The sequence below is a fragment of the Etheostoma cragini genome, chromosome 8 (assembly GCF_013103735.1).
Source record: "Etheostoma cragini isolate CJK2018 chromosome 8, CSU_Ecrag_1.0, whole genome shotgun sequence".
In the NCBI taxonomy this organism is placed as follows: Eukaryota; Metazoa; Chordata; class Actinopteri; order Perciformes; family Percidae; genus Etheostoma; species Etheostoma cragini.
The window spans coordinates 7,590,781-7,618,241 of NC_048414.1; the positions used below are offsets into that span (position 1 = coordinate 7,590,781).

General features: G+C 40.5%; 1 protein-coding gene across 9 annotated transcripts; it reads right to left on the reverse strand.

The window, feature by feature from the left end:
• Positions 1 to 447: 447 nt before the first annotated feature.
• LOC117949540 (serine/threonine-protein kinase WNK1-like) lies at positions 448 to 27,262 on the reverse strand. Of its 9 annotated transcripts, none has more exons than XM_034879864.1 (29): positions 27,014 to 27,262; positions 24,101 to 25,339; positions 16,999 to 17,171; positions 16,419 to 16,639; positions 14,684 to 14,841; positions 13,377 to 13,465; positions 13,065 to 13,284; positions 12,793 to 12,894; positions 12,280 to 12,661; positions 11,988 to 12,148; positions 11,404 to 11,487; positions 10,979 to 11,014; positions 10,342 to 10,476; positions 10,017 to 10,115; positions 8,642 to 8,718; positions 8,386 to 8,548; positions 8,184 to 8,300; positions 7,340 to 7,453; positions 7,191 to 7,239; positions 6,951 to 7,088; positions 5,598 to 6,607; positions 5,429 to 5,503; positions 5,196 to 5,315; positions 4,775 to 5,087; positions 4,370 to 4,547; positions 4,066 to 4,259; positions 3,731 to 3,904; positions 3,406 to 3,632; positions 448 to 3,253 (listed from the first exon to the last, which is right to left on the reverse strand). In XM_034879864.1, the coding sequence occupies exons 2-29, from the start codon at positions 24,881 to 24,883 to the stop codon at positions 2,867 to 2,869; spliced, it is 5,979 nt and encodes a 1,992-aa protein (XP_034735755.1). In that variant the 5' UTR covers positions 24,884 to 25,339; positions 27,014 to 27,262; the 3' UTR covers positions 448 to 2,866. The 9 variants fall into 9 exon arrangements, with proteins under 9 accessions (XP_034735755.1, XP_034735752.1, XP_034735754.1 ...); XM_034879861.1 differs by having other exon boundaries at positions 3,406 to 3,635; XM_034879863.1 differs by lacking the exon at positions 27,014 to 27,262 and adding an exon at positions 26,726 to 26,957 and having other exon boundaries at positions 3,406 to 3,635.
• Positions 27,263 to 27,461: the final 199 nt, after the last annotated feature.

Here is a 27,461-nt window from a genome sequence, read left to right on the forward strand (position 1 = left end):
AAAAACACCCCAGAGAAGCATTAGTGACAAATATGCAAAATAAATTAGCACAATGTGGTCAAAACAACTTATAAATATTATTCCAATAAACAAACATAATTTAATTTATATTTTTATTTGTTTTTACAATTTGTACAATGTGAAAAACATACACAAAACAGACACTGAATCACAGGAGGGATCAAAAATAAGAGCTCAACAAATATCACTACATGTCAGTAGCCTCAAACAGTGCTGTGAGGTCTGTGATAATAACTGGTAATAGCATCGGTGCATATGGACTTTAGGAGCTTTGTTGTGACCTTGTGCTGTACAGTAGCCAGTTTTGAGTTAGTTGTCCTTTTTAAGATTAAACACTAGTGCAGCCGGCATGCAGAAATCATATGTCGATGGTTTGATATCAAAGCTTTGCCAGTGATATTGTTGAATGGCAATCAAACTGATCTGTGAATACTCTCAGAAAGGCAAAGAATAAAAAAAAAAATACTTTTATTCCAATATCAAAAACATTGAAGTCAGTAACAACCCTCATCAGCATGCAAATGTTTCCATTACCCCACAGTCCCCTTTAAACATTGCATATTCTGCATTGCAGTAACTTTGTTTTTTTTCTCTAGAGAAGTTTAACTATTCATCCAATCTACGAGCAGGCAAAAGGGTCACAATGACAGCATGGCACTCGTGTGAGGTGGTGGTGAGACATAAGTTGAATCAGCATGACAACCTTTAAACAACTCACTTGCTGCCTGAACAAGAGCATCTATGAAACGGTTTAATGATAAATCCACAAAAACAAATGTCAGCCAAAAACCATGTACGCTTGAGCCAAATATAAATACACAGCTGATTACACAACCAACACAAATGGAACTGTAAAGAGAACCGAAACACTTCAACATTACTCAGTGTGCTCTTTGTTCTGCAGTCCTGTGTGCCGTCTTGTTTAATGTTTCAGAGAATTACATCCTCTGGCAGTTATGGAGCCACCTGTTGTGTGTTTACGTCATGTACAGGTTTAGTTTTCTGCAGTGAAGTCACAGCTACAGGACTAGATGAATCTGGAACCTGTCAATAGTGAAGCTGCAAGGCACTAAAGTGTTCCTCATGTTTACAGTTCAGAGAGCATTTGGGTGGGTCACCACAAGCATACTCTAGTGAAGGAGCATTATGTGAAAGCATTTACCTCACATTAACATAAATACAATAAAATAGAAAAAAAGGGTGGGGGTGGGGGGGCAGGGCAGTCATAGAGAAGAGCTTAATACACCACAGGATTACTCCTGCTTAATGAATAGGATACCAACAACAACCCTGCAATTGCACTTTTTTTATATTCCTTTAACTACATGTTGTTTAACAACCTTTAATAATAATTACAGTGAAACATCAAAATTTGATGGCTGATACAGGTCCATAAAGAACATTTGTTTTATTAAATATACGCATACAAAAACTGACCACAGAAAGAGAGAACCCCAGACACTTGTGATTTGAAAGATGACGGCTAAGTGTTATTTAATGTGTTGACAACCTGTTCATCTGTATACTGTACACCACATGTGTATACTACTGGTAGAAGTGGGGATGCTGCATCCCCTCAGAGATGGAATCCTTCAACAAATACTATTGCAATATACCAAAATTATTTCTTGTTCTATGATATGATAAGCATATTTTGAACTGCTTTTATCAGCACTAAGTTTGCGTCATGTGTCAATTTGGGATCCCCTATTTCATTCTTGCGTTAACAAAAAAAAAAATAGTAAAAAATAATAATAATTCTACACCCTCAACCAGATTGTGATTTTACAGCAGCATCACCTCTTAAGTTTCACACTGCAAATGGTGGTCAACACCAGGACAATGTTTTTTGTTTTTGTGTGGCAGATCCACTGGCTTATACATCAGAGGAATAAGAAGAATAAATCTGTATAATAAATCTGTATGGATGAACAACTCAAATCACAATGTCACCAGACTCACAGGGACATAAATATGCTTAACATGGAATCATAAACCAGTGAAGAAATATCTATGTACAAAGTCAATGTTTAAATGTGTTTTGGGATTAAGGCCACAGTTACAAGGGACAGTTTTATCTACTCTTTGCCATTATTGCATTTTACTTAATAGGTAGCCATTAGGGATATATTCATACGGACACCCTTTCCATTACATTCCTGCCTAACTTACTATTCTTTCTGCTCCCAACTCAACCAGTCACTTTGCTATTTCATCTGGGACAAACCATCTCTTCCACTCTTATCTCCCACTTTCTGTACAGTCCGTCTATCGCTCTCTGAGACAACTTAACCTACTATCCCAAGTCCCTCAACCAGGTTAATTTTCAGTCAGGTAGGGGTGTAGGGGTGTGTGTGTGTGTGTGTCTGTGTGTGTTTGTGTGCACACATTTGTGTCTAGGTGGTGTATTAGTTCAACCGTTTTCAATCCCAGCTCATCTTCAAGTCAGGACCAGTAAGGATGTGAACCAGGATTCATCCTACTTTCTCCTCTTCAAAAGAATAGACATCTTTGGCTGCTGTTGGTTATGCGCTTGGGTAATTACATTACCAGACACAACCAAACTCATCACAGCTCAATTTCCACAGCTGATAGCAGGCTAAGAGCACAACTCTTGTGCTGTGGATGTGTATTGCACTCTCCCTCCAATTGCCAGACAGATTTCGTTCTGCCTGAGAGGACTTGAACCACACAGGTCAACTCTATTACAGAAAAAAAAAACATAATAAAAGTTGAAATAAAAACCAGCTAACCAGCCAACTGCAAATAGAGCTATTGGTTCTCGTTTGATGACTGTCTGCCCTGTGTGGCCCTCTATCTCAGCCTGGACCAGGGCTACACTGGGCTACGTAGGCCTTAGGTTGGACCCTCCAGGGCTAACTGAATTCTGGGGGGCTGCTGTGGTTCCCATGTGGTAGCCTTGGTGCAGGGACACTGAGGCTGTCGTAGGCGGCTGGTACTGCGTTAATGGCTGTGTGGGGTTAAGCATGCTGACCTGGCATGTGCCTGTGGGTCCTGCCCACTGAGGAGCGCTATATGGGGCTGAGGTGTATCCAAACCCGGGTGCAGCTGGTCCCAGAGAGCCTTTACGAGGCCCCAAAGGGACAGAGGGATTTGCTGGGTTGGGTAGGTGAGTGGATGTGGTGGACGTGGTAGTGGAAGGCGTGGGAAGTGTTGGACAGAGGTAGCCTGGAGCTGAGAATTTACGGCCCATGTTGGCTGGAGGGATAATCTGTAATAGTGAATAAAAAGTTGAACGTTGCTACTGAATAAGCAGGGTTATTACATGACAGCATTAAAAAAACAACAACATAATAATCACATAAAGCCAGAAAATCCTCCAATGACAGTTTTTAGAATTCAAAGAAGGTACTGAATGCTTACATCAAGTCCCAGAGGTGCTGGTGACCCAGTTTTTTGACCTTTCTTGCATTGGGAAAGGCTGATGTCCCTGGCCCAGTTATCCACCAGTTGGTGCAGGTCATCCGTGAAGGTACCCTTGCCCTTCTGGGTGTGAGAGGAAGGAGGACTGGGTCCAGTCGGCTGGCTCAGAGGAGTAGAGTGGTTCTGGATGTGGCCTGAACCATTAGTGGAGCTGGTCCCACTTGATCCTGGTAAACAAAAGAATAGAGGTGAGATGTAAACTAAAAAATATATTCAGGGAATCAATTCAAGGAGCTCACTGACCAAATGAAGTGGTTGCATATACCTGTGGAGCAACTACTGAGGCTGGGCATGGATGGAGAGGATCTAAGCTGCTTCATGGATGACCGGTTAACTTGTGATGCCTCTGTTGCTGTTTCTGAGGCCTCTGATGTTGAGGGTGAACTTTGCTTTGGAGGGGACTCTGAACAATGAAGACTCTGAGCTGGGGCAAGAGATCCTGAACATACAATCACAAGACACAACAGCTCGTAAACATTTACCCAGAAACATACTATTTCAACACATTTAGACAGCTTCAGAGATTGATTATAGTACCGACATAAAAATGAGTATTACATTTGACGTAAAAAACAAAACTAGTCAGTTCACTGTCCTTACCTAAGTGTATGGGAATGGGCTTTCCACTACTGCGAACAGATTTGGAGGTTTTGCTTTTAAGCCTTCGTCGACCTCCAGCCATTGCCACAGCAGGTGAGAAGACAGAAGGAGGAGGAGGTTTTCCCATCCGCGTGAACAGGGCCTCTATCTCCTCTTTCTGACGAGTCTGCAATATCTGGATCTCCATCATATGTCTATGAGCAGAAGAACACATAGTCATGTTGACATATTTCTATTAAGCTGTGAAGTTACACTTTGAGGATATAAAAAGGTAGTGTGAAGTGGGATTGTGAACATGACATACTTTTCCCTGAGACGGCTAATTTCTTTTTGCAAAGCTTCGTCCTCAGTCTCAGAGTCGTCGTTGTTATCACTACTGTAATGGGTGTGTGCGGTATGAGGATCAGAAGTTGAGGATGAGGGGCCATTCTGCATACTGGAAACATGTGATGGACTGGAGCCTGCTGCTGGAGCTGGGGTCACTGAGGGAAATTAAAGACATGAGGTGACAGAGTAGGTTAATAATAAAGATTGTGCCACATAGGGGAGTTAAATAACAATGTCACACCAATTGGCTATTTAAGTAACACTCCCATCACTGCACAACCCTGCGGCATATCACCGGATCACTCCTTCTGGTCTAAACACTTAGACTATCAAACTTTATTAAAGCTTCGCAAATTTGCTAAAACTTGAATCTGGTACATACCTGTGACAGAAAAACGTCCCACTTTAGAGCCAGTGCTTGGCCCAGGTGTGGCATTTGTGCTTTTGGAGACTTGAAAGCGCCCAATAGTGGTGGGCTGACTGGCAGGACCAGCAGAGAGGGAGGAGGCTTCATTTATTGAGTCAGCTTCACAAACTCCTTTGGCCAAAGAGGATGACCGGTGGAGGGTATTTTCTGGACTTGAGGAAGAGGAAGATGTAGAAGGGGAGGTAGAGGATGACACAGGGGAAGAAGAGGAAACAATGCTTGAGGGATCTGGAATGCGGCTGGTCACACCATCGGTAGAAACAGACACCTGGGAAAGAGAGGGAAAATTTTAATGAACCAAGCATGAGGTTGAAGAGCCTAAGCTGTTTTTTGACTCAATTAACCAAATACATTTTTAGCTGTGTCTTAAACTTACTTGGAAACGTCCCCGAGTGAAACCAGCTGCTGGAGGCAGGACTCTGTTACCTTCCTGAACAGTCTCAGGGCTCAGAGCTCTCCTTAACTGGGCGTCCAAATTACCCAGGGGTTTCTGTGACTGTGGAGTCACACAAACAGGACATCTAAGTACTTATTGTTAATTTACCCTAATTGTTAAAAACCTAAAAAGTAGTAGAGCAGGTAGTATTACAGAAACATAGTAAACCTCACCTGATTTGGTCCAGGAAAAGGGGGTAAAAGTTCAGATGGGGGTGTAGCAGCTTGATCAAAACCAGTGGGTAAAGTCTAAAAGGTATACCAAAGAGGCAAATCAAGTCAAGATATTATAGCAATTAACAGCATTTTGGATTCATTCTTGGATAATGTGGTTTTCACTAACCTGTGCCCTGGGCTTAGTTGGGGGCGTCTGTCCTGTTGAGGTAATACCCTGTCCTGGGGTGGTTGTGGGACCCAGGACACCCTGCACCCCAGAGGTGAGGGGAAGGTTAGATGGGGGCACCAGGGAAGCTCCAGGTGGAGGAGAAGTTGTCCCAGTGGGAGGAGAGGAGGTGCCTGTGTTCTGATCAACTGACGCAGAGCTCTGATCTTTAAAGAGGGACCGTAGCTTCTTATCTAGAGCCTGGATGTCATCTCTGCCGGCAGTCTTGTTCTGGAGCTCAGCACCCTCAGACTCCACCGGCTGTGGCTGGACCTGGCTCTGACTGGGTACCGTGGTGAGAGGAGGGGGCTGAGCAGGAATAGTGACAGGCTGAGCCTGGGAGGTTGTTTGCTGTGGTGCATGGGTGGACAAATTCACAGGCTGAGAGGACGAAACAACACTATTAAAAGGTGGCTGCTCTGGAGCAGGGGCAGTGCCAGTACTACTGGATGCAACACTAGCAACAGGAGAGACAGAGGCAGAACTACTGCTCAGTTGAGGCCCAGGCACTGCGGGGACGGAGGTCTGCACTGATGAAGGACAAATGGTGGACGATGTAGGTGGGGTGTTGGCAGCTGGTGGAAGCTGTGACGGGGCTGGTTCATGGGATGACGGAGGTGGAGGACTGGGATCACTGGTGACAGGAACTGGAGTTTGGGACTGAGTGGATATGGGTGTAGGGGAAACTCTCCCAGTTGAGGGAGGTGGTGAGGATGTTGCAGTAGATGTGAGAGGCAAGCCAGGAAAAGTAGTACTAGCAGCAGAAGCTACAGCTTCTGGAGGAGCCAGGATATTTTTAGAGTTTGGGGCGAGTCCAGCTTCAGTGGCCAGGGCAGTGCCTGCTTCTAAATCAGCACCAGGGAGATCAAGGGTGCTGCATCTCTCTACACGGTCCTGCTTCATTTTACTGAATGCCTGCTGGAGAGTCCCAGATGGAGCAGACAGAGAAAGACCCAATGGTATAGAGGGAGCTAGAAAGAATTTAAAAGAGGAATTGTTTTATGAAAATTTCAGAAAAAAACAAACAAATTGCTTATGAGAACTGTGAACAACTTCTGTGAACTATTGTGTAATACTACATAACCAGCAAAAACCCTGTTTTTAGTGTTTTTCATTAGACTTTGTTTTGTGTCTTGCCAAGGTTCATTCATTTGGTTCTCCCCCTTGACAATGTTCTGTACCCATTTCTTTTATTTTTAATTTTTAAATAAAATGTTAAAGCTTATTTTCATGCAGTGTCAAGTATGTCACTTTGAGAAACCAAATAGTGGACCAATTTGATCTCACAGGGAATAAAACAAAATTTTCTCTTACCAGGTTCATCGCCAAAGGAGGTATTGGCAGAAGAAGTGCCAAAGAACTGTTCTTTAAGACGAGACTCTGGTACTGGGCTGACTATAAACCTCCGTCCTGCTGAATGCACCACCTGAGATGTAGTGCTGGGGGAAATGCCTGCGAGAAAGGCCAAACACAAAAAGGTAAGATGCGAAGGTGGACTTCATAAAAATCAATAACTGGACTGGAGCACTGTATTTCTGGCTAAAGTATGTTCACCTGGCAGCATGGGAACAGACAGCACAGGCTGTTGTTGGTGATCACTCATCTGCAGAGAAATAAAACATATGTGGTTACATCCTCAAGTTCAGCAGGTGAGATTTAAAATGTCATAATGGCCAATATGATGATGTGTAGTAAAGAAATACCTGGGAAAAACCTTCCTTCATGCCTTCTCTTTTTTCATCAGCCATTTCTATGACTTCACGGACCTGCTCGATGAAGGACTCCCGCTCATTCTCTAAGATGAATACACTCTCAACCTGAAAGAGATAGAAAAGAAGTTCAACTACTGTAAACTCCACACACACACAAACACACAACTCTGAGAACGTTCCACAGAACGGTCTAGAATGTGACTATCATTGGCTGATGCGGCAGATAATTAAAAGAACAGCGACATTGGCACTTGTTTTCTGTTCAGTTATAGTGGATTGTCATTGTCAACAATGGAAGTCTTGTGAACGGCAGCCGTGCAAAAGTATATACTGTATGAATACATGGGATGAATAATGCACATCTGTGTCAGGTGAAAACCTTGTACGTCCAAAACCACTGTTTTTCCAGGTAATAAAAAAAGGCTAATTCAAAAATTTTAATGAGGTATTTACCTCAGGCAAAATCAGACTTAATTACGTTTTTGTGTTGAAATATTTGTAAAAGGTGAGCAATAGGATGGATTTATTAAAAAAATGTAAATGATGAATTATGGGGGCGCTTGTTGCTCACCGAGTAGAGCGGGCATCCATATATAGGAGGTTTACTCCTCGTCACAGCCTTTGCTGAATCTCATTCCCTTCTCTCTCCCTTTTAAAGTCTAAGCTGTCCTATACAAATAAAGGCCTAAAAATGCCCCCCCAAAATAATCTTTAAATAATGAATTAAGGAGATTCGAGGTGAAAAAAACAATATATATTTATTGTAACAAACACAACCATAAGTCATCTAACATTTCCTAATGTTTAGATGCAAGAGCTACAGAACTAGTACTACCATGATCTGTGCAATCTCCTCCGGATTATCACCATCAAGGTCAAACTTGAAGGTCACCATCTTCCTGTTGTGTGTCTCCAGCTGACACTCTGCTACTCGGTCTCCCACATTAGAGATCTGCCAAACAAACATTTGTTCAGGTTAAAACTGTCTCATGACAAAAAGCAAATGACTATATGAATATGAGCAAATTCATACATACACTCAGAACATTTAGCTTGGCCTTTGTCGTTTTCTCATGGCGGGAGCGGCTGCGTACAGATCGCCGCTGGTGACGTTTCAGTGAGCGTCCCTCATGGCGACCTCCTGATGTAGAACTGCCTTCATTGCCGTCACTAAGACCTGAAGCAGCATCTGACAGGCAACTGAAAGAGAAACGGGGTCCATGAGAGAGAGAGATCAGACACAAGTGTGGTGCTGGTGTTTTATAATTATTTTTGAAATAACTTTCTTCTCACCTGTCTACAGATGGTGGCACCAGAGCAGAGGATCCCGGCTGCTCTGCTGGTGCGGACTGAGGAACGTTTGCAGGGGCCTAAAAAACAGAAGACATTCATAAATCAAGCACATCATGTCAAAAGCTAATCACAAAAATGTCCTATTGTTTGTATAATACTCTTTTGAAATGGTTTAGGGACTCTTGAACGATGATCATCTACATACCATTCACATTTGTTCATTCAATTTTATTTTGGTAACTTATGTTGACCAACTATTGACAGGAAAGGAATGACTTAAACCAGACCATCCACCAGATAGAGTTGTTTAGCCAGGTAAAACAGATATCTCGGCACAAACATGGATGTATTAAGAGAATGGGTCCAACAAGCGCAATTATTCAGTTGTCATGCAGATTGTAAATGTTGTTTTGTAACAGTTTTCATTTTATTCCCTATGTGGCCATTTTTCTCTGCAGTGCATGTATGGATATTAGGGGTGGGGGAAAGAAAAGAAAAAAAATCAATACAGCATAGTATCGCATATTTTCTGTGGCAATACTGTATTAATACACAGATGCCAAGTATCGATCTATTATATATATATGTGTTGTCAGTTTGTCTGCTAGACAATCCCATTTTGCAGCAACAAAATTGAAGTGAGATGAACAAACAGAAAAGTATCTTTTCAGATAAAAACGGATGTTGATAAAGTTTCCTTTTGGGATATAATTTGAAAATGGGAAAAATTTGAAGTTGGAAAAAAGGTAATACATTGCATGATACTACAATGTTTAAAATCGCAAAATATTGTATCGCGATGATATTGTATCCTGAGACCTTTGGTGATTTCCACCCATACTGGATATTAGTCACAATTATACAGGGTACTGCTGTTCTACCAATTTCTAATTCCAGCCCCGTGTGTTGTTACAATACTGTGACTTTGATCAAATATCTTATATTCATTACATGCACACAGATCTATTGGCGGTACTGTTTTCATTGAATATTTTAAGCTCCAAATAAAAAACAAAAGCTGTTTTAAGAACAGAAGGATATGAAACTGTTTAGATTGCTTTTTTTTTATCAAAATTGAAAAGTCCTGAACATATAGACTGTTCTATGTTCCTATTTTTGTCTGAGGTCAGGTAAATGTGGGTGAAAAAGCTTGAGGAGAACTGCCCTTGATATGTTCATTGGTGCAGGATAATACATTGGTAATCGGTTTATCGATTAAATATAAATCCTCTAAAACAATATGTAAAATGTCACCTAAAATCCATTGATGAATGTCCCACTTCATAAGCAGGGGTTGTAAGGTGTGAACCAAATGCTTCACACCTGCCCCAAATACACCCACCCACACAACCTTATTTTGTGATCTATAGAATACCTGCAGAATAGAGAAGCATGAGGCCTGATAAAGGAAGTATAGGTGCTCTGCATTGAGTGGAGGTGACAGGATAGGAGGACTTGGATCATTGGCCCAAGACTAAGAGTCATGCAGGAATGAGTAGCATGCAGAGAGGAAGAGTAGAAGAAAAAAAGAGGCATGGTAACAAGAGTTGTGTCCAGAGAAAAAAAAAAAAGATTTAGAAAAACACAAACATAAAAATGGACAGCATGAAATCCATACTATAGTAAGGTGAAGAGATATATCTTAAAGCAAAATCAAATACATGTGCATGTTAAGTAGATGCAGGGGTTGTGTGTGTCACCTGTAGCTGCTGAACTCCAGTCTGTGCCTGCGGTAGAGTGGAGCTCTGAAGAGTAGTGCTGCTCTCTGACTGTTGCTGCTGTTGGGAGGGAGATGACTGAGAGGATGGAGGTATCAAAACTTGCTGGGTGGGAATCTGTAAAAATAAAAAGGGATAAAGAGGGAGAGGCAGAAACAAGAATAAAATTAGAAAGGTCTGAGGGTAAGATAAAAGCTGGCACACAATCAGAGTGGCCTCTTGGCAACTTCCTAAAAACTATTTAAGAGATTCACTTTGGCTGTTTTCCAAACCTACATGCTCTTACCTGTTGGATAACATTGTTGCATAACTCAGAGCATTTATCCATTTAACAGTGTGGGATGGCAAGTTCAGTCAACAATGTCCTCTCTACAGTTTATATTAGAGACATGTACATTACATGTCAATCCACACTGCACATACCAGGTTTTAAAATCTATTAGAAGTAATATTTATTTCTGGATATTGTAAGTTCCAATTTTTTAAAAGCCTACTATAATTAGGTCCACATTTTCCCAACATCTATGAAAACATAAACAAATGTGTTTATTTTGTTTCTCAGAAAGGCCGTGGCAGTATTTACAAGTGGTAACAGGAAAATGGTAGACATTTTATCTACCTGAGGGGGAGGCGATGGTTGGTAGTAAACTCCGTACTATAAGAAACAAAATATAACACAAGGTAAGAGTAGGAATCTTCAGAACAAAAATAAACTAAAGAAAATGTAGCAGAAGAGACTGGAAAACGGGATTCAGAAAACTGAGCTGCGCTCAAAGCACCTGTCTGAAGCAGAGAATATAAGTGTTATAAAATTTGACTTAACACCCTCTGAAAATTGTGTTTCTGCTGACCTTGAGTGGTTTAAGTTCACATTTGCTGCAGTGATATAAAAGTGTACTCAGGGTGTGTTCAGTACAACCTGACATTACTGGTAGGTTTCTTGTTAGGTGCAACAGATTGGAAAATTTTAACTAGGGGTCAGTAAAACAAAGCTTTTCAATTAGTGTTAAGTTACTCTTTAAATACATCCAGCACAACATGTACCTGTGGAGTTGCCACTGGAACAGACTGGCTGCTTGGCGCAACAGGAACAACTTCAGGTTGGACACCTTGCATCTGGGATTGAACCTTATGCACCACAGAGAGAAAACAACATGTGGTGAAATAAGGCAGCAAATAAATTAAACAGATAGAGGATCAAATTCCGAGACCACAGAAATATAGGTCTAGGAACACATGTATAGCACAGAGTAGGAATGGTAACGGTTCAGGGAGAAAAAAAATCTGAATCACCTGGTGCGCTAGATACGGTTTGGGGCACGTATGTATTGTTTGGTTCATTTAAAAGTATGCAGAAAAAAATGACTTCAAATAAAGTTATTGTGGGGAAAAAAGCCTTGCGCTGTAGTGAAACTTCAGGTGGCAATGCTCTCCCCACACCAAAACGTACCGAACCAAAAACCTAAAACCGTGATATGAACTGAACAGTATACCACCCGTATCACACACAATAATAGTAATAATAATAATAATAAACTTGACTGAAGTATATACTTAATTATGAGGCACACCACTATCCAATCATCTGATTAACATTCAATATGTCCTTTTTCCCCAACATCACTCACCACTGACAACTGCTGTTGCGTGTGGTCATTTTGTGTCTGTGGGAGTGACACTTGGGTCTGAAGGTGATGACTGGGAGGAGAGCTGTAGGATATTCCGGACTGAGGAGGCTGGACCTCAGGAGGGATGGTGGAACAAGGTAGTCGGTCTCCAATGTGAGTGGCTGTAAGAGGTGCACAAGAAGGTTAATTTATGAAAATACTCAAAATGCGCTCACCTTCAGAAAACAAACCATTTTATTATCATGCAGTAGGCTGTAGGTGTATTAGACTATAAATCATCTTTCATACACACCTCCTCCAGTGTGCTGTAGTTGTTGGTGTTGGTCAGTCTCAGGCTCCTCGGACTCTAGCTGGATGGTGGCCACACTCTGACCCTGTACTGGGACTTGCCCGGTTGACTGGGGGATATAAGGGACACCCTGTGCCATGCTGGTCAGTTGGGTTGATTGAGGAGTGTTATAGTTAGAACTCTGAAGGCTCTGCTGAGATGCAGATTGGGCAGACATCTGTGTGCTGTGTTGGTTTGGTTGTGGAAGGACATAAGCAACAGGCTGTGGCGCTGGCTGTACCTGAGGCACCTCCGTGCTTGACGGTTGGCCTGGTTGCTGTGCTGGAGGTAACTGACTCTGCTGTTGTTCTTCTTCTAGCCTTCTCTTTTCCTGATTTTCTCTGACCTTTAAAATCAATCAGCAGCAAATGTATTAAAATCCCTCAAGAGCACTGACTGAAAGCATCTAAACATCACAGCACACACAAATAAAAGTCATAAATAGCATTAGATGCACTATGGTGAGCATGTAAATACCTGCTGCCGTTGTGCTCTCTTGCGGCTGATTAGAGACACCCTGTCCTTTATGGCCTTCGCGATGGTCTTGTGGTCACCTTCGCATACATAACCCGACTCGACCTATAGCACAAAGGCATGACGTACAATTCAGCAATGATCATTTCAAAGTCTGCAATTAAAAAACAACTATTAAATATTTTTTGATTTGTAATGCAGTCATTAATTGTGACTGCGTTATTAAAGTGTTGCATTTTTAAAAGACTGATTAAACTATTAAATGTTCAATTCACCATTTCCTGAGCCACATCCTCTGGGACGTCTTTGTTGAGGTCAAAAGAAAACTCAATTGCTTCGTTGTCTTTGTATTTCCCCTTTAGTTTCTTCACATCCTCAATTCTCAGCCACAGCTTAATATACTCCATCTCTCCATCATCTTCTTCCGCCAACTCCACACGCACCCCTGTGTCCTCCTGGAAGAAGGCATGGTTCAGAAGGTCCTTGATTGAGTACCTAAATGGAGGGAGACAAGCAGTAAGCAAATGTATGTTTTCCTGGAGAGCTTTCCTACCCTTAACTGTTAAATGTGCTCTTAAGTTCAAGACCTCTCATCCTTGTTCTGGCGAATGCATCCCTCGATGATCTCCTTCACTTCAGGAATGGCCACCTTGTCGAAGCTGCCCGGCTTCACCCCCTACAGGAAACACAGAATCCTGAATAAGAATGGTTCTTTTTCTCATATGACCTTTTCTTATTACCTTGTTTTTTTCAGCTCAGAGGCTCTACATTCGTACCACAAAGCAACATCTTAATTTTCAGATGACAAGAAACTTTACACCAACTTCCTCTTTCAATTGTGTATTGGAATGAATCTCAAAAAGCCATAGTTTGAAGTGGAAGGTATTGTCTCTAATAAACTATTTTAAAGAACGTTCAAAGGTTGACATGCTTTCTACCAGGTGGCATTTAAAGATTAAAGAATGTCAAGTGGGGAGGGCACAAGTCAATAGATCGCTGACAAGAGGCAATGAATTGAGTAAATGGCAAATGGAGGACTGGCTTAACAGCTGAGCTGAATGACAAAACAGGAAGAACAGCCCGTCTCCCCACGGAACACAACAGTAAAACCAGGACCCATGTGATACCAACTAAATGTAGGCTTTGTTTCTCAATATCTACTGCTGCAGTATGAGCTATTTGTAGCCCACAAAGAGAGCTAAAATTCTCAATACTTAGGAAATACAAAGGTCCTCTGCTGACTCATGTGGCAAAACGTCAGTATTTTTACTTTTCCTTTAATGATAAACTAAGGATTTAGTTTAGTTTTAATTTCAAGGCCCAGTTTGTATACACTCTATATTCAGGTTTAACCTCTTTACCTATGATACTCTTGTAATTGCAAGAGTATGACTCATATCAGTAACAATGCATTTCAAAAGTGGGCCAGTATGACCTGTATGTCATACTGTATGTTTATTTTTTTTCTTATGACAATTACTGCCCTGTCATCATCACAAGACTGAACCATTATCAGTCAGCGAAATAGCACGCCTTTTATCAATCATCCACACCTCAGGTCTAGGTGCTTAACCAACATAAATCATAATTCAAACGGAAAGACAAAAGAAAACAGTAGGAGGTGTAGCAAAGAGGCTTGTTAAACGACATGTTTTTTTCTTAGTGTGTGGGTTCTTCAAACAGAGCAATAGGGAATAATCTAGAAAATATGTGAATACATGGAATTTAAGAGGTGGAATACAATAGAAGATAGAATGTAATGTAAGCTTGATAAAGAGGTGTCGGCAGAAAAATAAAAATCATTCCAGAATAGGACACTAGCCTTCTTAGCACATAGGAAGAGGTGAAGGCAGGGCAGAGGGGTGACATGGAGGGTTGATAAAAAAAGACTTACGCTGGTAACTCTGCGGTAGATCTGTGCAGCGTTCTGGCACTCTGAGTAAGGGTACTCTGAGGTGGCCATCTCCAGCATGCACATTCCAAAGGCATACACATCCACTGACTCGTCGTACTTCTCTTCATACATCTCAGGCGCCATGAACTCAGGGGTACCTTAAATCAAAACAACTATTCAGAACTCTCGAACTCCCTTACTGATTGAGTGGGCTTCTCACAACCCATTGACCCTCTGCTCCTCTAACCCGTGACGGGTTAAGGAAGAGGAGGATGAGAGGAGTGACCAGCCTGCTGACATCTCCTGGAGTAGAACCTGTGAGGTGAAAGTTGGAAGAGAGAGAAAAAAAAGAAAAGGGGGAGGAAAGCAAAAAAGAGAAAGAAAACAAAAAAGGAGGGAGAAGCTGGGCTCAGTTAGACTGCAGAGAAGAAAGCACGTGTTTGTCTGTGTAAGACCCTAACATGTTGGGATATAAGTACGTGACTGAAGTAGCCAATGTGCAGAACACACGCCAAATGAGTGTTATTTGCACTGTTCAAAAGAATAATACTCTGACCGGAATACAGTTTTATTTGTCCAAAGGGACCTCAATGATATCTACAAGAGAATAAGTAGTAGCTATGGAATTAACTTTTGTCAAGGCCTTACCTTAAAACCACATTTTCTTTCATAGTACACTCACCTTTTGAAGTCTGACTTACCATCTCTCCTTGACCTGCGGGAGGAAACCGTTATGGTCAAGGCTGAGAGAAGCAGATCCCATAGCTAGTTAATGTGCTTAGCAGTGTGTCTTTGTACATTGGCCTTGTTCTAAAACATTTAATCTCAGGTCTTACACAGAAAAACTGGTTGGCTGGTTTTAATGTAACTGCTTTTCATATAGATGTGTGTTACAACACACTGTCACACTTACCAGGCCCATAAAAGTTCATACTTACTCAATGACCAGCAGTACCCTATTCATTCCAAACAGCAGAATGGGGCACAGCTGAGGCTAGAGCCTACATTTTAAAAACATACCCAAGAATGTGAAAGTAAAAATAATAACAAAATAAAAACAAAAAACAATGGCAAAAGGCTGACAGAGAGAAAGTGGGGAGAGTTCCCTGGACACAGAGATGGATCAAAAAGATTCTGCAGCCCTGCAATATTTATAAAAGACAGTAAGAGACAAACTACAAAAAAAAAAAACCCTGTTGAGGCAAGCCCATAGAAAGAGATGTTAAATATTATAGCTATAACTGGCAAACAGACCACATATTTCCAAACCACAGAACAAAGACCAGTCTAAGACAGAAGCAAAGGCCATACCTTTACCATGGTCAGGTTAGCCTGCAAGAAGGCACGACAACTATTAAAATAATCATATTAATGTTTAATAGTATGAGAAACGTTAGGCGCTACTTACATTCAGTAGATGCCTGGGAAAAAAAAACTCTTTTGGACAAACGTAGAAATATTCTGTACAATGACCAAACTTGATAAAGTCACTGTGCAAGTGTTAAGAGAGAAAGCCTTGTGGTTATCTGCCTAAGATAAAAACAGGATTTGGCCACCTTTTGAGCTGTGGTTTGAGAGACAGCTGAAACGCTGTGGTCTGTTTTTAAACCACATCGTCAGAAAAACAAGGAAAATACCCTCTTTAAATACCATCATTTTCAATTCAAATATGAGCAAAAGGCACTGCCCCACAGCAGGACAGAGCTCAGAGGTAGAAATTACTTTTGAGTCGTACCTATAACACTCTTGGCAAATGATGCACGCTTGAGCGTGGCCAGTCCCAGGTCTCCAATCTTGACGGATCCTGTTGGGCCTGTGATGAAAATATTGTCGCACTTAAGGTCCCTGTGGATGATGGGGGGAGCCCGAGTATGAAGGAAGTGGAGCCCTTTGAGGATTTGTCTACACCAGCTCCGCAGCACTTTAATTTTCATCACCTTGAACCGCTTCAGATATCTACAAGAGAAATAGATAGTCGTTTTTACACACAGAACTAATAATGCTAGCAAATGTAGCATTTGTAATTTAAATGTAGTAATTCTAATTTTCAGTACACTTTTTAATAAAAGCACCTAACAAGAGAATATGCACTTGAATTGTATTTTAATTGTACTAAAATGTTAAACATTTTATAAAACTTTGACAAATTAAATGACCAGATTATACAAAGTTCAACAATTATTTTGTTTTTTAATGACGAGACAAATGTTCAGAATATTTATAATAAATTGTCAAGATGGCTAAGCCCTAATGTATAAGGTATGTATGACTTCGGTTTTAATGTGTGTGTTAGCCCTGGCAAGGTCAAGACTCACGTTTTGAGTGTGCCAGAAGTCATGAGTTCAGTGACCAATACAATGCACTTCCTGCCTTTGGAGGGTCCTTCCCAGGAGTCGTAAAAGCGGACAATGTTGGGATGCTGTAGTCCCTTTAACATTCCTGCTTCCTCCTTAAAGCGCTGCCTCTCTGTCTTTGAAAGCTTACGATCCTGTAGGAGACAAAAAGAAAATTCTTACTACTCACTAAGGGCAGCAGTATTATATAAACAGATCCATTTAAACTGATGACATTTTTAACAATGCATTAAAGACCAAAACAGTAATGTGAAAATATCTGCCATGATGAAGACAAAACATTCTCCTTTTTTTGTTTGGGAAGTGAACTTGGGTGTCATGAAAGGCGCTTTAAATAAAACGTATTCTTATTATTGTTATTATATCAATTCAAATGTGTTAGAAATATTTTATTTCTAACCATAACCCATGAATGTGCCCATCATCCATAAGAAAACATTTTTAAAAACTACTGTCAACTTAATAGTCAAGCTTTGAACAGTGGAAAAACCTAAAGGAATTAAACTGAATGAAATGCCTTTGAAAGTTTAACTATAAGGTGGTTCAATTCACATTTCCTTCTACAGACACAAAATTGCACATATACACTAGCAAGTACAAATAAATCCATTTGGGGGCAGAGGGAAGTGGCAAACTACTGTGAACTAAAGGAAATGTGTCCAGCTTCGTCCTAGATACCAAGAATACCAAAATGGCCACAGCATTCCTGAGAGAAACTCAGGAAATAGTAGATTATAATCTCAAAACAAAAACAACCAGGCTTGTTACACCAAATCAAATCCGTTCTCTTTGTATACCTTTTTACTATACAATATATTGTATAGTATTGGCAACACCAATATCATATCTTAAGTTTGTATTTTTTTTTTACATTTAATTTATCAGAACTTTAATATATTTTGATGACCCTCTGTTCTATTGTGACAATAAAGCAAATTATTATTTTAGTGAGAACTCATAAATAACTACAAATAACTAATCCTTTTAAGTTTTGTTACGCTTTTCTGGAATTTTTTTTTTTTTTTAATATATATATTGGCCAATATATCGGAATTTCAGATTTTTAAATAACCAAATACTTGTATATCGGTATCAGCCTTAAAAATCCTTTACATTATAATGTATGTAAATTGATTATTTATTAGGAGAGTAATTCTGGTTCGATTTACACTGTTAAAACTGTATCATTTACAAGAATGATAGACTATAATTAATATTATCATTGACATATTGCCGAGCCCTATCAACTGTATCTGCTATCAGGCTAATTTTGTGTTTACCTGTACACCTGTGTACCTTTACACAAAGCTACAGATGAACAGAGTCAACAAATACTTGACAGCTGATGAGTTTGTCAATGAATAAAAGCAAATTGTATGCAAAGCTGATAGCATTGTTTGCCCACTGGTATTTAACATACCATAAACTGACTGGCAATTAAACATTTTGTAGGGTCTGAGTAAAAACAACATTTTTTGGACTTTGTAGAACCGGCCTTCTCATGTACCATAAGTAATTCCTGGCATGACCTACATTTACAGCATGCATGACTATAGAATTAGCAAACCCATGCAAGTCAGACAAGCCCAGTGAAACCCTGTAGGCAAAGACCTCCCTTTAAACCCTGAGGCAGCTGGCCATGGGCTAGGCTGTTCAGGAAATTCCGTCCATTTGTGAGTGGGGAGTAAGGATTTTACTTTGGGTGTTAGTCACTGGAAGGTTTTCTATCTCTTGCTGACATCATCAAGCTCAAGAAAAAACACAACTGAAACTGCTACAGCCTTTGTGGGGGGTATTTTGGAGGTTTGAGGTTGAATGTTTTTAGTGTCTGGGGGCAACTTAGGGCAGAAAAAATGATAACTAAGAGGGAAAACATATGTTAACAATTAGAGAGCAATGTCAGGAAATAGAATGTGAGGAAAATGGACGAGTAATGGAGGCGGCACCGTGCACTTGAAAGAACTGACCTACTTTCCAGTTCCAGTATCTATATAGTATTCCGTATACATCTATTGGGGCAGTGGTTCCCCTCTCTTTCTGCATCATTCAAACATTCATGGCAGCATTCAAAACCTACAAGTTCCTAGCTGTGGGTCTACGGCACATCAACCCCCCACAAATACCTAAACTACTGCATTTATGACAGCAATTCCACTGTAGGCACACTGCCACATTGGTAACTCATTTAAAACAAAAATACAAGTCCAAACTAGTTAAAAATCAGCCTTCCCTGTAAGACACTCACATTAAGAAACCCTAACCTTTTAACTTTTTGTCATGATTACTCAGCTTTAAGGAAAAACCAATTACATAGCTCTCTTATTATTTAAAAATGAACCAGAGCCTGTAAAAACCCTACAGGAATTTACAATCTTGCAATCAGACACATCACACTCCCTTTTACAGACACTTGAGAGTTCTTTGGCCTGTGTCATGTCCTGCTGTTAATAACACTTGGAACAGTGCATGGTAGTCACCAATAAGGTGTTTACATGTTGTTTTAGAAATCAGGGTATTGCCTTAACCTGAATAGAAATCGTTTTTTTAAACTGCATGTAAACGCACTGACTGTGAATCACATGGTATTCCAGTTACAACCGTGTCACCAAAGCTGAACAAAAAATACTGCTTCTAGGCAAAAGGCCCATCATAAATTACCCAACAATCCTAAAAATAGACTGTGGTAGTAGGTCTGTGATCATGCCAAGGGGTGGCTCTGTCAGGTCCCTGCCTTGAGGCCTGATCTGAGGTTGACACTGAGGGCTCGATGAAGCCCCAACTTTTTTATTCAACAGGGCTTGTTTGGTGCATCTTATTCCATGTAGCTTTCTCAGTCTCTGTCCCCATCACTAGCAGATGGCTCCCCTCCCTGTTTAGTCAGCCAGACAATTTGAGCTGTAGCTTTGTAGAGACCGGGCAATTTCTCAAACTGAAAAAATCCTGCCCGCGCATATACACACAAAACTGCTTTGCTAGTTCCATCGTGTTGTAACTAAGACATCTGCTGAAAAATAATGGCATTCATTAGCTTGGTGGCTGTACTGTTTAGTTAAAAAAACATCAAAAACACCAACGTACGAAAACACAGCGGCACAGATGCAAGGTTTACTTTTGAAAAGTTGCAACTCAAGGACAGCAAGCAGCCGGGAGGCCATGAAAACCATCAATGTATTAAGAGCTATATCCATTATTACCGCTACAGGACCTGGGGGGAACCGTCATAGGAGCGTTCCCAAGGCAGGGCGACATGGACTGGCACAGTCCCACGGGTCTGCTTGTGTTTATTACGCACATTCATCATGCCTAATTTAATAATTCTGGATTCGGCTAACAGTAAATATTAAAAATGTTGAAAATGTGACGTTTTAAACAAGGACCCCTTAAGTGTTCGGTGTGGTAAGTTGATATACCCCCCAAAAAAATTATCCGCTGAAATATACAAGTTTCTTTTGCCATGCAAAGTCTATGTGAAAAGTTTTTCTTGGCCATAAGGTGCAGTTCCACCCTTATCCGCTACGTCCATGGTGGCTTTATGACATGGCTTTCTTCCTGGGGGCCTGCATGAGACGGGAAATCTCCAGGCTGCAACCATACCAGACTCAAATATCCTTTCGGTCCCTGTGATTATTTGTGCAAACGACAGCCTTTTGTCTGAGAAATTACATTTGGAATAATGTTCAACTTGGGCAGCTTTACCTAAGCTAAAATATACAATGACTGAGGAAGCCTAGAGACGAGTCCATAGCAACCAGTTCACGTGTTGAATATGTTTTTATCCAATGTGCTTTGTCTAATGGTCTCAATGATGTATTGTTTTATTTCATATGAATACTAGTTTACTAAGAGTAACTTAGTATTTGAAGTAATGAAGTGATGCAGAAAGTGTGTATTTAGGTTCCATATTTATTGTGTTTCCACAACAATGTTGGTGAGTAAATCTACTGAAATGGCCACCATAACAGTGGAGTTTGATTAAGATGAGAAAGCAGAGGTTGGACATGTACATCAAGGTTGTAAAAAAAACAATGGCTATCTGTACATCTTTGCCAAGCGCAAGCCAGTAAAGAAGGCATCAATAAATTGTTGGGGAGGGTCATGCCCCCCCACCCCCAAATAATTTTGGAGGGTCATAGAAATGTTTTATTGACAAAAGGGAGGGAGGGAGAAGTGTTTTTTGACTAAAGACTCCAAAACTCCTCCAGTAGCCCCTTAAATAAAAAAACAGTCCCTAATTATTTCAAATCTTTGGTAAACACAAGACTACCAATCATGAAGACAAGTCACTACGTTTAACTATTTTTGTAAAAGCGTGTCACTCCCAGCAGATGCCATCAACCAGCTGGACATATCTTCTAAAGGATGCCTGGGGTTTTCTTCCTCATCTTTCAATGTTTGGCATCAGCCAAGACTGGAGAGGAAGGACTTGGGGAGGCAGTGAGTGGAAGATGAAATAGCAGAAGATGGATGAGTGAGCAAGAAAAGGGAAGGCTCCTACATGTATTCCTTTTCTTTCCCTCCACTTCCTCTCTGTGGTGACCTACTTATTGTTCAAACATGCCTGCAACGTGAGATTGGAAACAAATGTGTGGATTTATGAGTTGTTAAAAATGGTGGGACGCCTAGAAATTCTTAGACGATTGTGGACCGATGGCCTTCCAGACTGAATGAGCCAGGACCATTTTATTTAAACTTTACACACTCAAGTGTCTAGCCGTGATTGAGGCACAGCTTGTGTAACACTTAAGGTTATGACAGCACACCTCTGAAACAACCCTCTGGTTGAACTTTAAGACTAAAGAGTCATTTTAATTTAAAATAAAAAGTCATGAAATAGCAAGTCGCACATGAGCGAGTAATTAAAATACTCGCACTATCACAAAAAAATGGTTACAGTCTGGAGCCCCGGTCCAGTTAACAACAAATCTCCAGTGAACATCCACTAAGCAAGGCTGATTACTTCCAACATCAGTGATTCTGAAATCAACAGGAAACAGAACAATTAAGTAATTAACTGGATGAGCCCTTACTCCTTTCTCAAAACAGTACAATCATAAAATTTGTTCTGAAAGAATTTGCTTTTTTGGAGGATAATTGCATTTTGCATGTAATCAAACTAGAAAAGGGCCAATATACTTCAACTACTGTCAAATGTACCTAAGAGGAAATGCCTGTAATTATATGACTGAAAAGGCACTGAACAATTCAAACTAAACTGAAAAAACATACAGAAAATAATGTATTTTCACATTATATTCCACAAAAATGATGAAGATGTATGGGGAATGAAACACTAGCACTTAAGTGATCACAGGACAGCTTTTAGAACCATGTGAGAGGGAATTTCAGCTTCTCATGCGTAGCTGAACCGTTTCCAGCACTGCCACTATGTGTTGACAGAGGAATGACAGTATAAGGTTGCATGTTCATATTTTAGAACTGACCACCTGCATAAAAGCAAAGCTTTTTTCTCATTCAACTATAAAAGAATTCTAGAAGCCACCTCTTTGCACTGAAACAGTCTCCCAATAGTGTAACCCGACAGACCTGGCTAGATCCTACACCAAGTTAAGGTGATTCTCAAAAGAGAGACAGTTACAACTTGTCAATATGAATGAATCGCTTCCTACAAACCACACAAACAAGACGGGTACATTTTGGTTTCACCGGAAGTCACAGGAGACCACAGAAACCTTTTTTTATCCTATAACATACAGAAAAATCCCCCAATGGTTCACAAATTAATATCTTATTCAACAGAAATCAATTTTTCTCTTTAGTAACCTGGCTCTGGTTACATGCTCATTTATCATTAGTTGTCGGCCTAATACTAAACAATCAACAGCATTAAGGTGCATCAATCTCCCATCTACAATAAAGAATCTTGCCATACATGAAGTTGAACGTATAATAAAGTAAAGAAACTGTGCAATCATTGTACGAATGTAAAATATCACATAGCTTTCTATGCCTCTACAACAGTTGGCAATTAAGATATTGTAGAATAAAGTAAAGACAAAATAAGGTCAAGTATAACGACTTCTAGCATAATCTTGACAAATAGAGATAGGAAGGCATAGTTTTATCTGTTGAGTTTTAATGGGATTAATAAAACAAATATTTGGGAAAATGTAAGAAAGTTAAGCGGGCGGAGGTTGGACTGATAGTTTAGAAGCAGGCCTTGGCAGGCCAGCCTTCTTCTAGTCACACAGGAGATTCCTCTGTTAGGAATGTGACCCATTTTACATTCACACAAGCATTCAGAGCAGGAAATCACAGAGCATGCGCTGGATTTGGTCTGTGTGAGGTGGGGGATGGGCATGTGTCTGCAATCTTCACATTGTTCTGAAACCAGAGTGCGTGTGTATTTATGGTTGTATATGCTGCCGTGTGAGGCCTATCCCTCTTATGACAGGGAGAAAGCGTGACAATAAAAGGCAAATAGTCACATGCTGAATAAAACTTTGCTTTGTGCCATGTTGCTGCTTTAACTGGAGAGATACAATTTTTCCATAAGCATTTTTAAGAAAATCACTAACTATTGGTCAGAAGTAGATTAAAAGCAAATTTGTGGATTCTTTAATACAGGAAAACTGTATTTAGATAATAAAATGTTGACATTTATGTATATAAAGGCTTACAGAAATATTTTAAAAGGCAAGAAAAAAACCTGGTTGTGTTTTTATAAGTCAGCTATAACTTTTAATGTATGGTTATAATTCGGTCATCAGCATTGTTTGTTTTTTAAAATGGTATATCCTATCCTCTTGAGTGTAAAAACTAATAAGGAAAATCATTATGATATCAATTCTGCAAACTACCAGAGCAATGAAACAAAGTCTAACCCTGAATATAGTCAACAGTAATTTCTTGTGCCCTAAGTGTTGCAAATCCCTTAGGCCCAATAAAAGCAGACAGTCTGAACAAAAGGAGAAGATGACAACTGCTGTAGAAATAAAAGCATAATGATGACTCTATTAAAAGAACATTATTGACCGACAGATGTGATAGCAATAGCAACAATGGAAGGTAAGTAATAAGAATAATGGTTATACAAATGTCATACCTGGAGCTCACACCAAGCCACCTCCACTGTGGTCTCAGTGTCCAAGCCCTTGTACACAGTCTTGAAGGAGCCACGTCCAATTTCTATATCAAACTTTAGGAATCGCCCATCTGGTGATGTTCCCACTGCTTTGGTCTCTGCCTCTTCAATATCGTCCTGCACCTTTTTCTCAGCTTCTCTCTGCTCTGCCTCTGCTCGTGCCTTGGCAGAGTCCTTATCTTCTTCCTCCCCCTCTTCTTCATGATGTACCTTCACCTCAGTGGTGCTTTCAGGTTCTGTATGACTTGGCAATTCTGTTTCTAAGCCTGTTGCGGAGCGGGCTGCTAACATCACCTCTCCATCATAGGTGTCTTGTACAATGGCGGGCTCCTGTTCTGAAGGCACTACGTCCACCTTAGCTAGTCCTTTTCCTTCTAATACTCCACTATCAGACTCCGCATTTTGAGCTAAAATTGGTTCAGCCTGCTGCAGATGACCAGTAGCAGAAACCAATTGCCGTTCGGGGGCAGCTTCTCGAAGGTGAACCCGTTGAGGTGTGGGGATCGGGATCTTGCTGGGTAAAGGGAGGGCCAATGCAGTAGCATTGGAATCACTAATGACACTGCGGCGCAAGAAACGGTGTTCCGGGTTACATCGATCCCGCTCCATGGTGTGATGCCGGCGTCTCACCTCTGTTGGCCGGCACTCACTCACCATCGAATCTGAACCAGAACTGGGGCCATTTCCACTCTTTTGAGGGGGAGCCAGGAACTTCACCATTTTGTTGTCTGGCTTTTCCGACATCCCACCACCCACACTAAGAGTAAGGGTGTGCAATAACTAATTAAAACAAGTAAGCCTCCATGTCAATCATATAGGCTTATGTAAGCAGTATTGATCTGTGTTTGAAAAGAAAAAAAGTCTAAGAACTTCTACCTTCAGCTGTCTCTTTTTACTGCTTAAAGACAGTCTTTTTTTATAGATATATATAGTGCAGAGATTGGAGGTGTAGAATAGAAGGTGTTCTCTTGTAAACTGTAAAAGAATGAACACCACAGCAGAACAGAGTGCTGATGTTGATACGCAAGTCTCCTTAAGTCCCCACCATCCATCCTGCAAGACACAGGGTGCAGCTTCTATCAAGCATATGGAATCACTGATGAGGAAGAAACGTCCACAGCCCACAACAGTCACCACACCTTCTACTGTAGGCAAAGGCAAGAAGAACAAACACTTGGAATATGGTCCAGTCCAGGTTCACTGCAAGAGAAAAGAAAAACGTTTCAAAAAGTAACCAATGTAGTCAAATCTCAACAAGATCAAGTGTTAATTAGCAGAATTTAAATCAAGTTTAATAGCATTTATTTAATCAGAAGCTTGATCATTTTTTGATTCACTTTTGTTGTGAAGTAGGAATTTGTCTTTAATAAAATGTGCTGTCTTGCCAAGAGACATTCTGTAAGGCACATGCATACATTTAAAGAGGTTTATTTGAAGGGCCCATTTGGCAATTTTACTGTATTTCAAAACTGTGCCCAATTGGTATGAAATTAAACTAATTTGTTTAGTAAGCATTACGTGTAAATAATAAATAAGTATGTATAAGCATGTAATGTGACAAAAATCCCAAATGCATTCCACAGCCCTTCAGAATGACACACTAAACTAATTATTCTCACGTGCGTTTGAGACCATAAGTACTGGAACACAGTCGACAGCATCATTCCTTTCTCAAGTTTAAACAGGAAATCACAAACACCATTACGCATATTAGTGATATTGTCTGGATAACTAGTAATAAGACAATTGTTAAAACCGCTTCTGCCCAAAGTTAAAGCTACACAAAGATATAACCCTGCCAATAAATAAAAATAACTGAAGATGCAAAGACCGGTGCAACGCGCATGACTATTTTTGCAATGTGTTTCTTTCAAATACCCAGGGTTGCAATGACAGTGGTGTTGCTTATTAGTCATCTAACGTTAGAAACTGCCATGGTTGCGGCCATTACCAGCGTAGGCTACCACAATGTCAAAACCAAATCCGGTCATGTTAGCAGCAATAACATCCCGATAAATTTGAGAAACAATGACACGACCAAATTCAATTAGTAGCTATATTAATTAACGTACAGCTTGTCTTACGTCTATTTCTCTACCGCCTTGTTAGTGACACCACAGCCATTTGAAATGGCAGTCTCGACCATACAAAGCGAGGAGGAGCAACGGCTCTTTGTTAGCTTGCTAACAAGCATAGATAGCACAGAGCTAGTTAGCTGGCATTAATTAGCTAACCAGTAACACGTTAACCGACGATAAATGATCCCCACGTCACGTAATCTTAAAATATATTTCACCCCGTAGTTTGAAATTCCTCTTAACGTGTAAGGTAATTTCACATAGCTATTGTTGCCATTTCAATGTATATGTAAGCGTTAGCAATTAACACTAGCGTGCACTACATATGGACAACTTTACCGTATCCACGGCCAGTCCCCATACCGGAGTGATTACCATTACAAGCCGTACTATAATACACCGGATACGTATGACACCGGTTGGCAATCGAGCAGCCTTTGCCACTGCTCCCTCGCTAGCTAACGTCAGCTAGTCTGGCCTTTCTGATGGCCTAAAAAGCTAGACCAACCTACTGACTGTCCCTTTTTAAAGCAATGTTATCTGAGGCGTTAATAACGCTAACGCTTCGTTTGTTGTTATTACGCATCTTAAAATGATTCTCACTAGATAGCCAGCTAGCTAGGTAGCTGATTCAGAGACTATTCGTAGCCGATTGGTAAACACTTTTAAATGACGCTTGTTTCGGTTTAATAACGTTGTGCTAGCTGCTGTTCGTTGAGTTAGCGAGTCTCGCTTCATGTCTGGCCTTGCTAACAGTTAGCAACATTAAGCGGTGCCGGGTGGCAGATGGACCTACCTCTATATCGTAACGTTATCCACAATACAGCTGACACGCATCGGCGTTTAAATTGTCTTTACAGCGTTAATCCGTCTTCACATTTATGAAGGAGAATACGTGAACACTATCCTTAAGTGTCAGGCAGACACGTCATCCAATTGGTGAACATCAAAGTTGCGATTTGTGGGCTCAAACAAGCGGCGCAGTGGCTAGCTACATATTGACGAAGAAAACGGGTTTTTCTGAAAGCGCCTGCGCCAATGAATTATGACCTCATAACCATAACACATACATAAATCCCTTTGAAGCACCATTGTTGTATACATTTTGTATTGATTTCCTTATGAAAATGGATTTAAATCCAAAGCCATGTCACATATCACTAATTCTAAATGATATAATAAGCATAGTCTAAAATCTCAAATTAATTAATATTAATGAAAATAATCCTTTTGGGACACGTTAA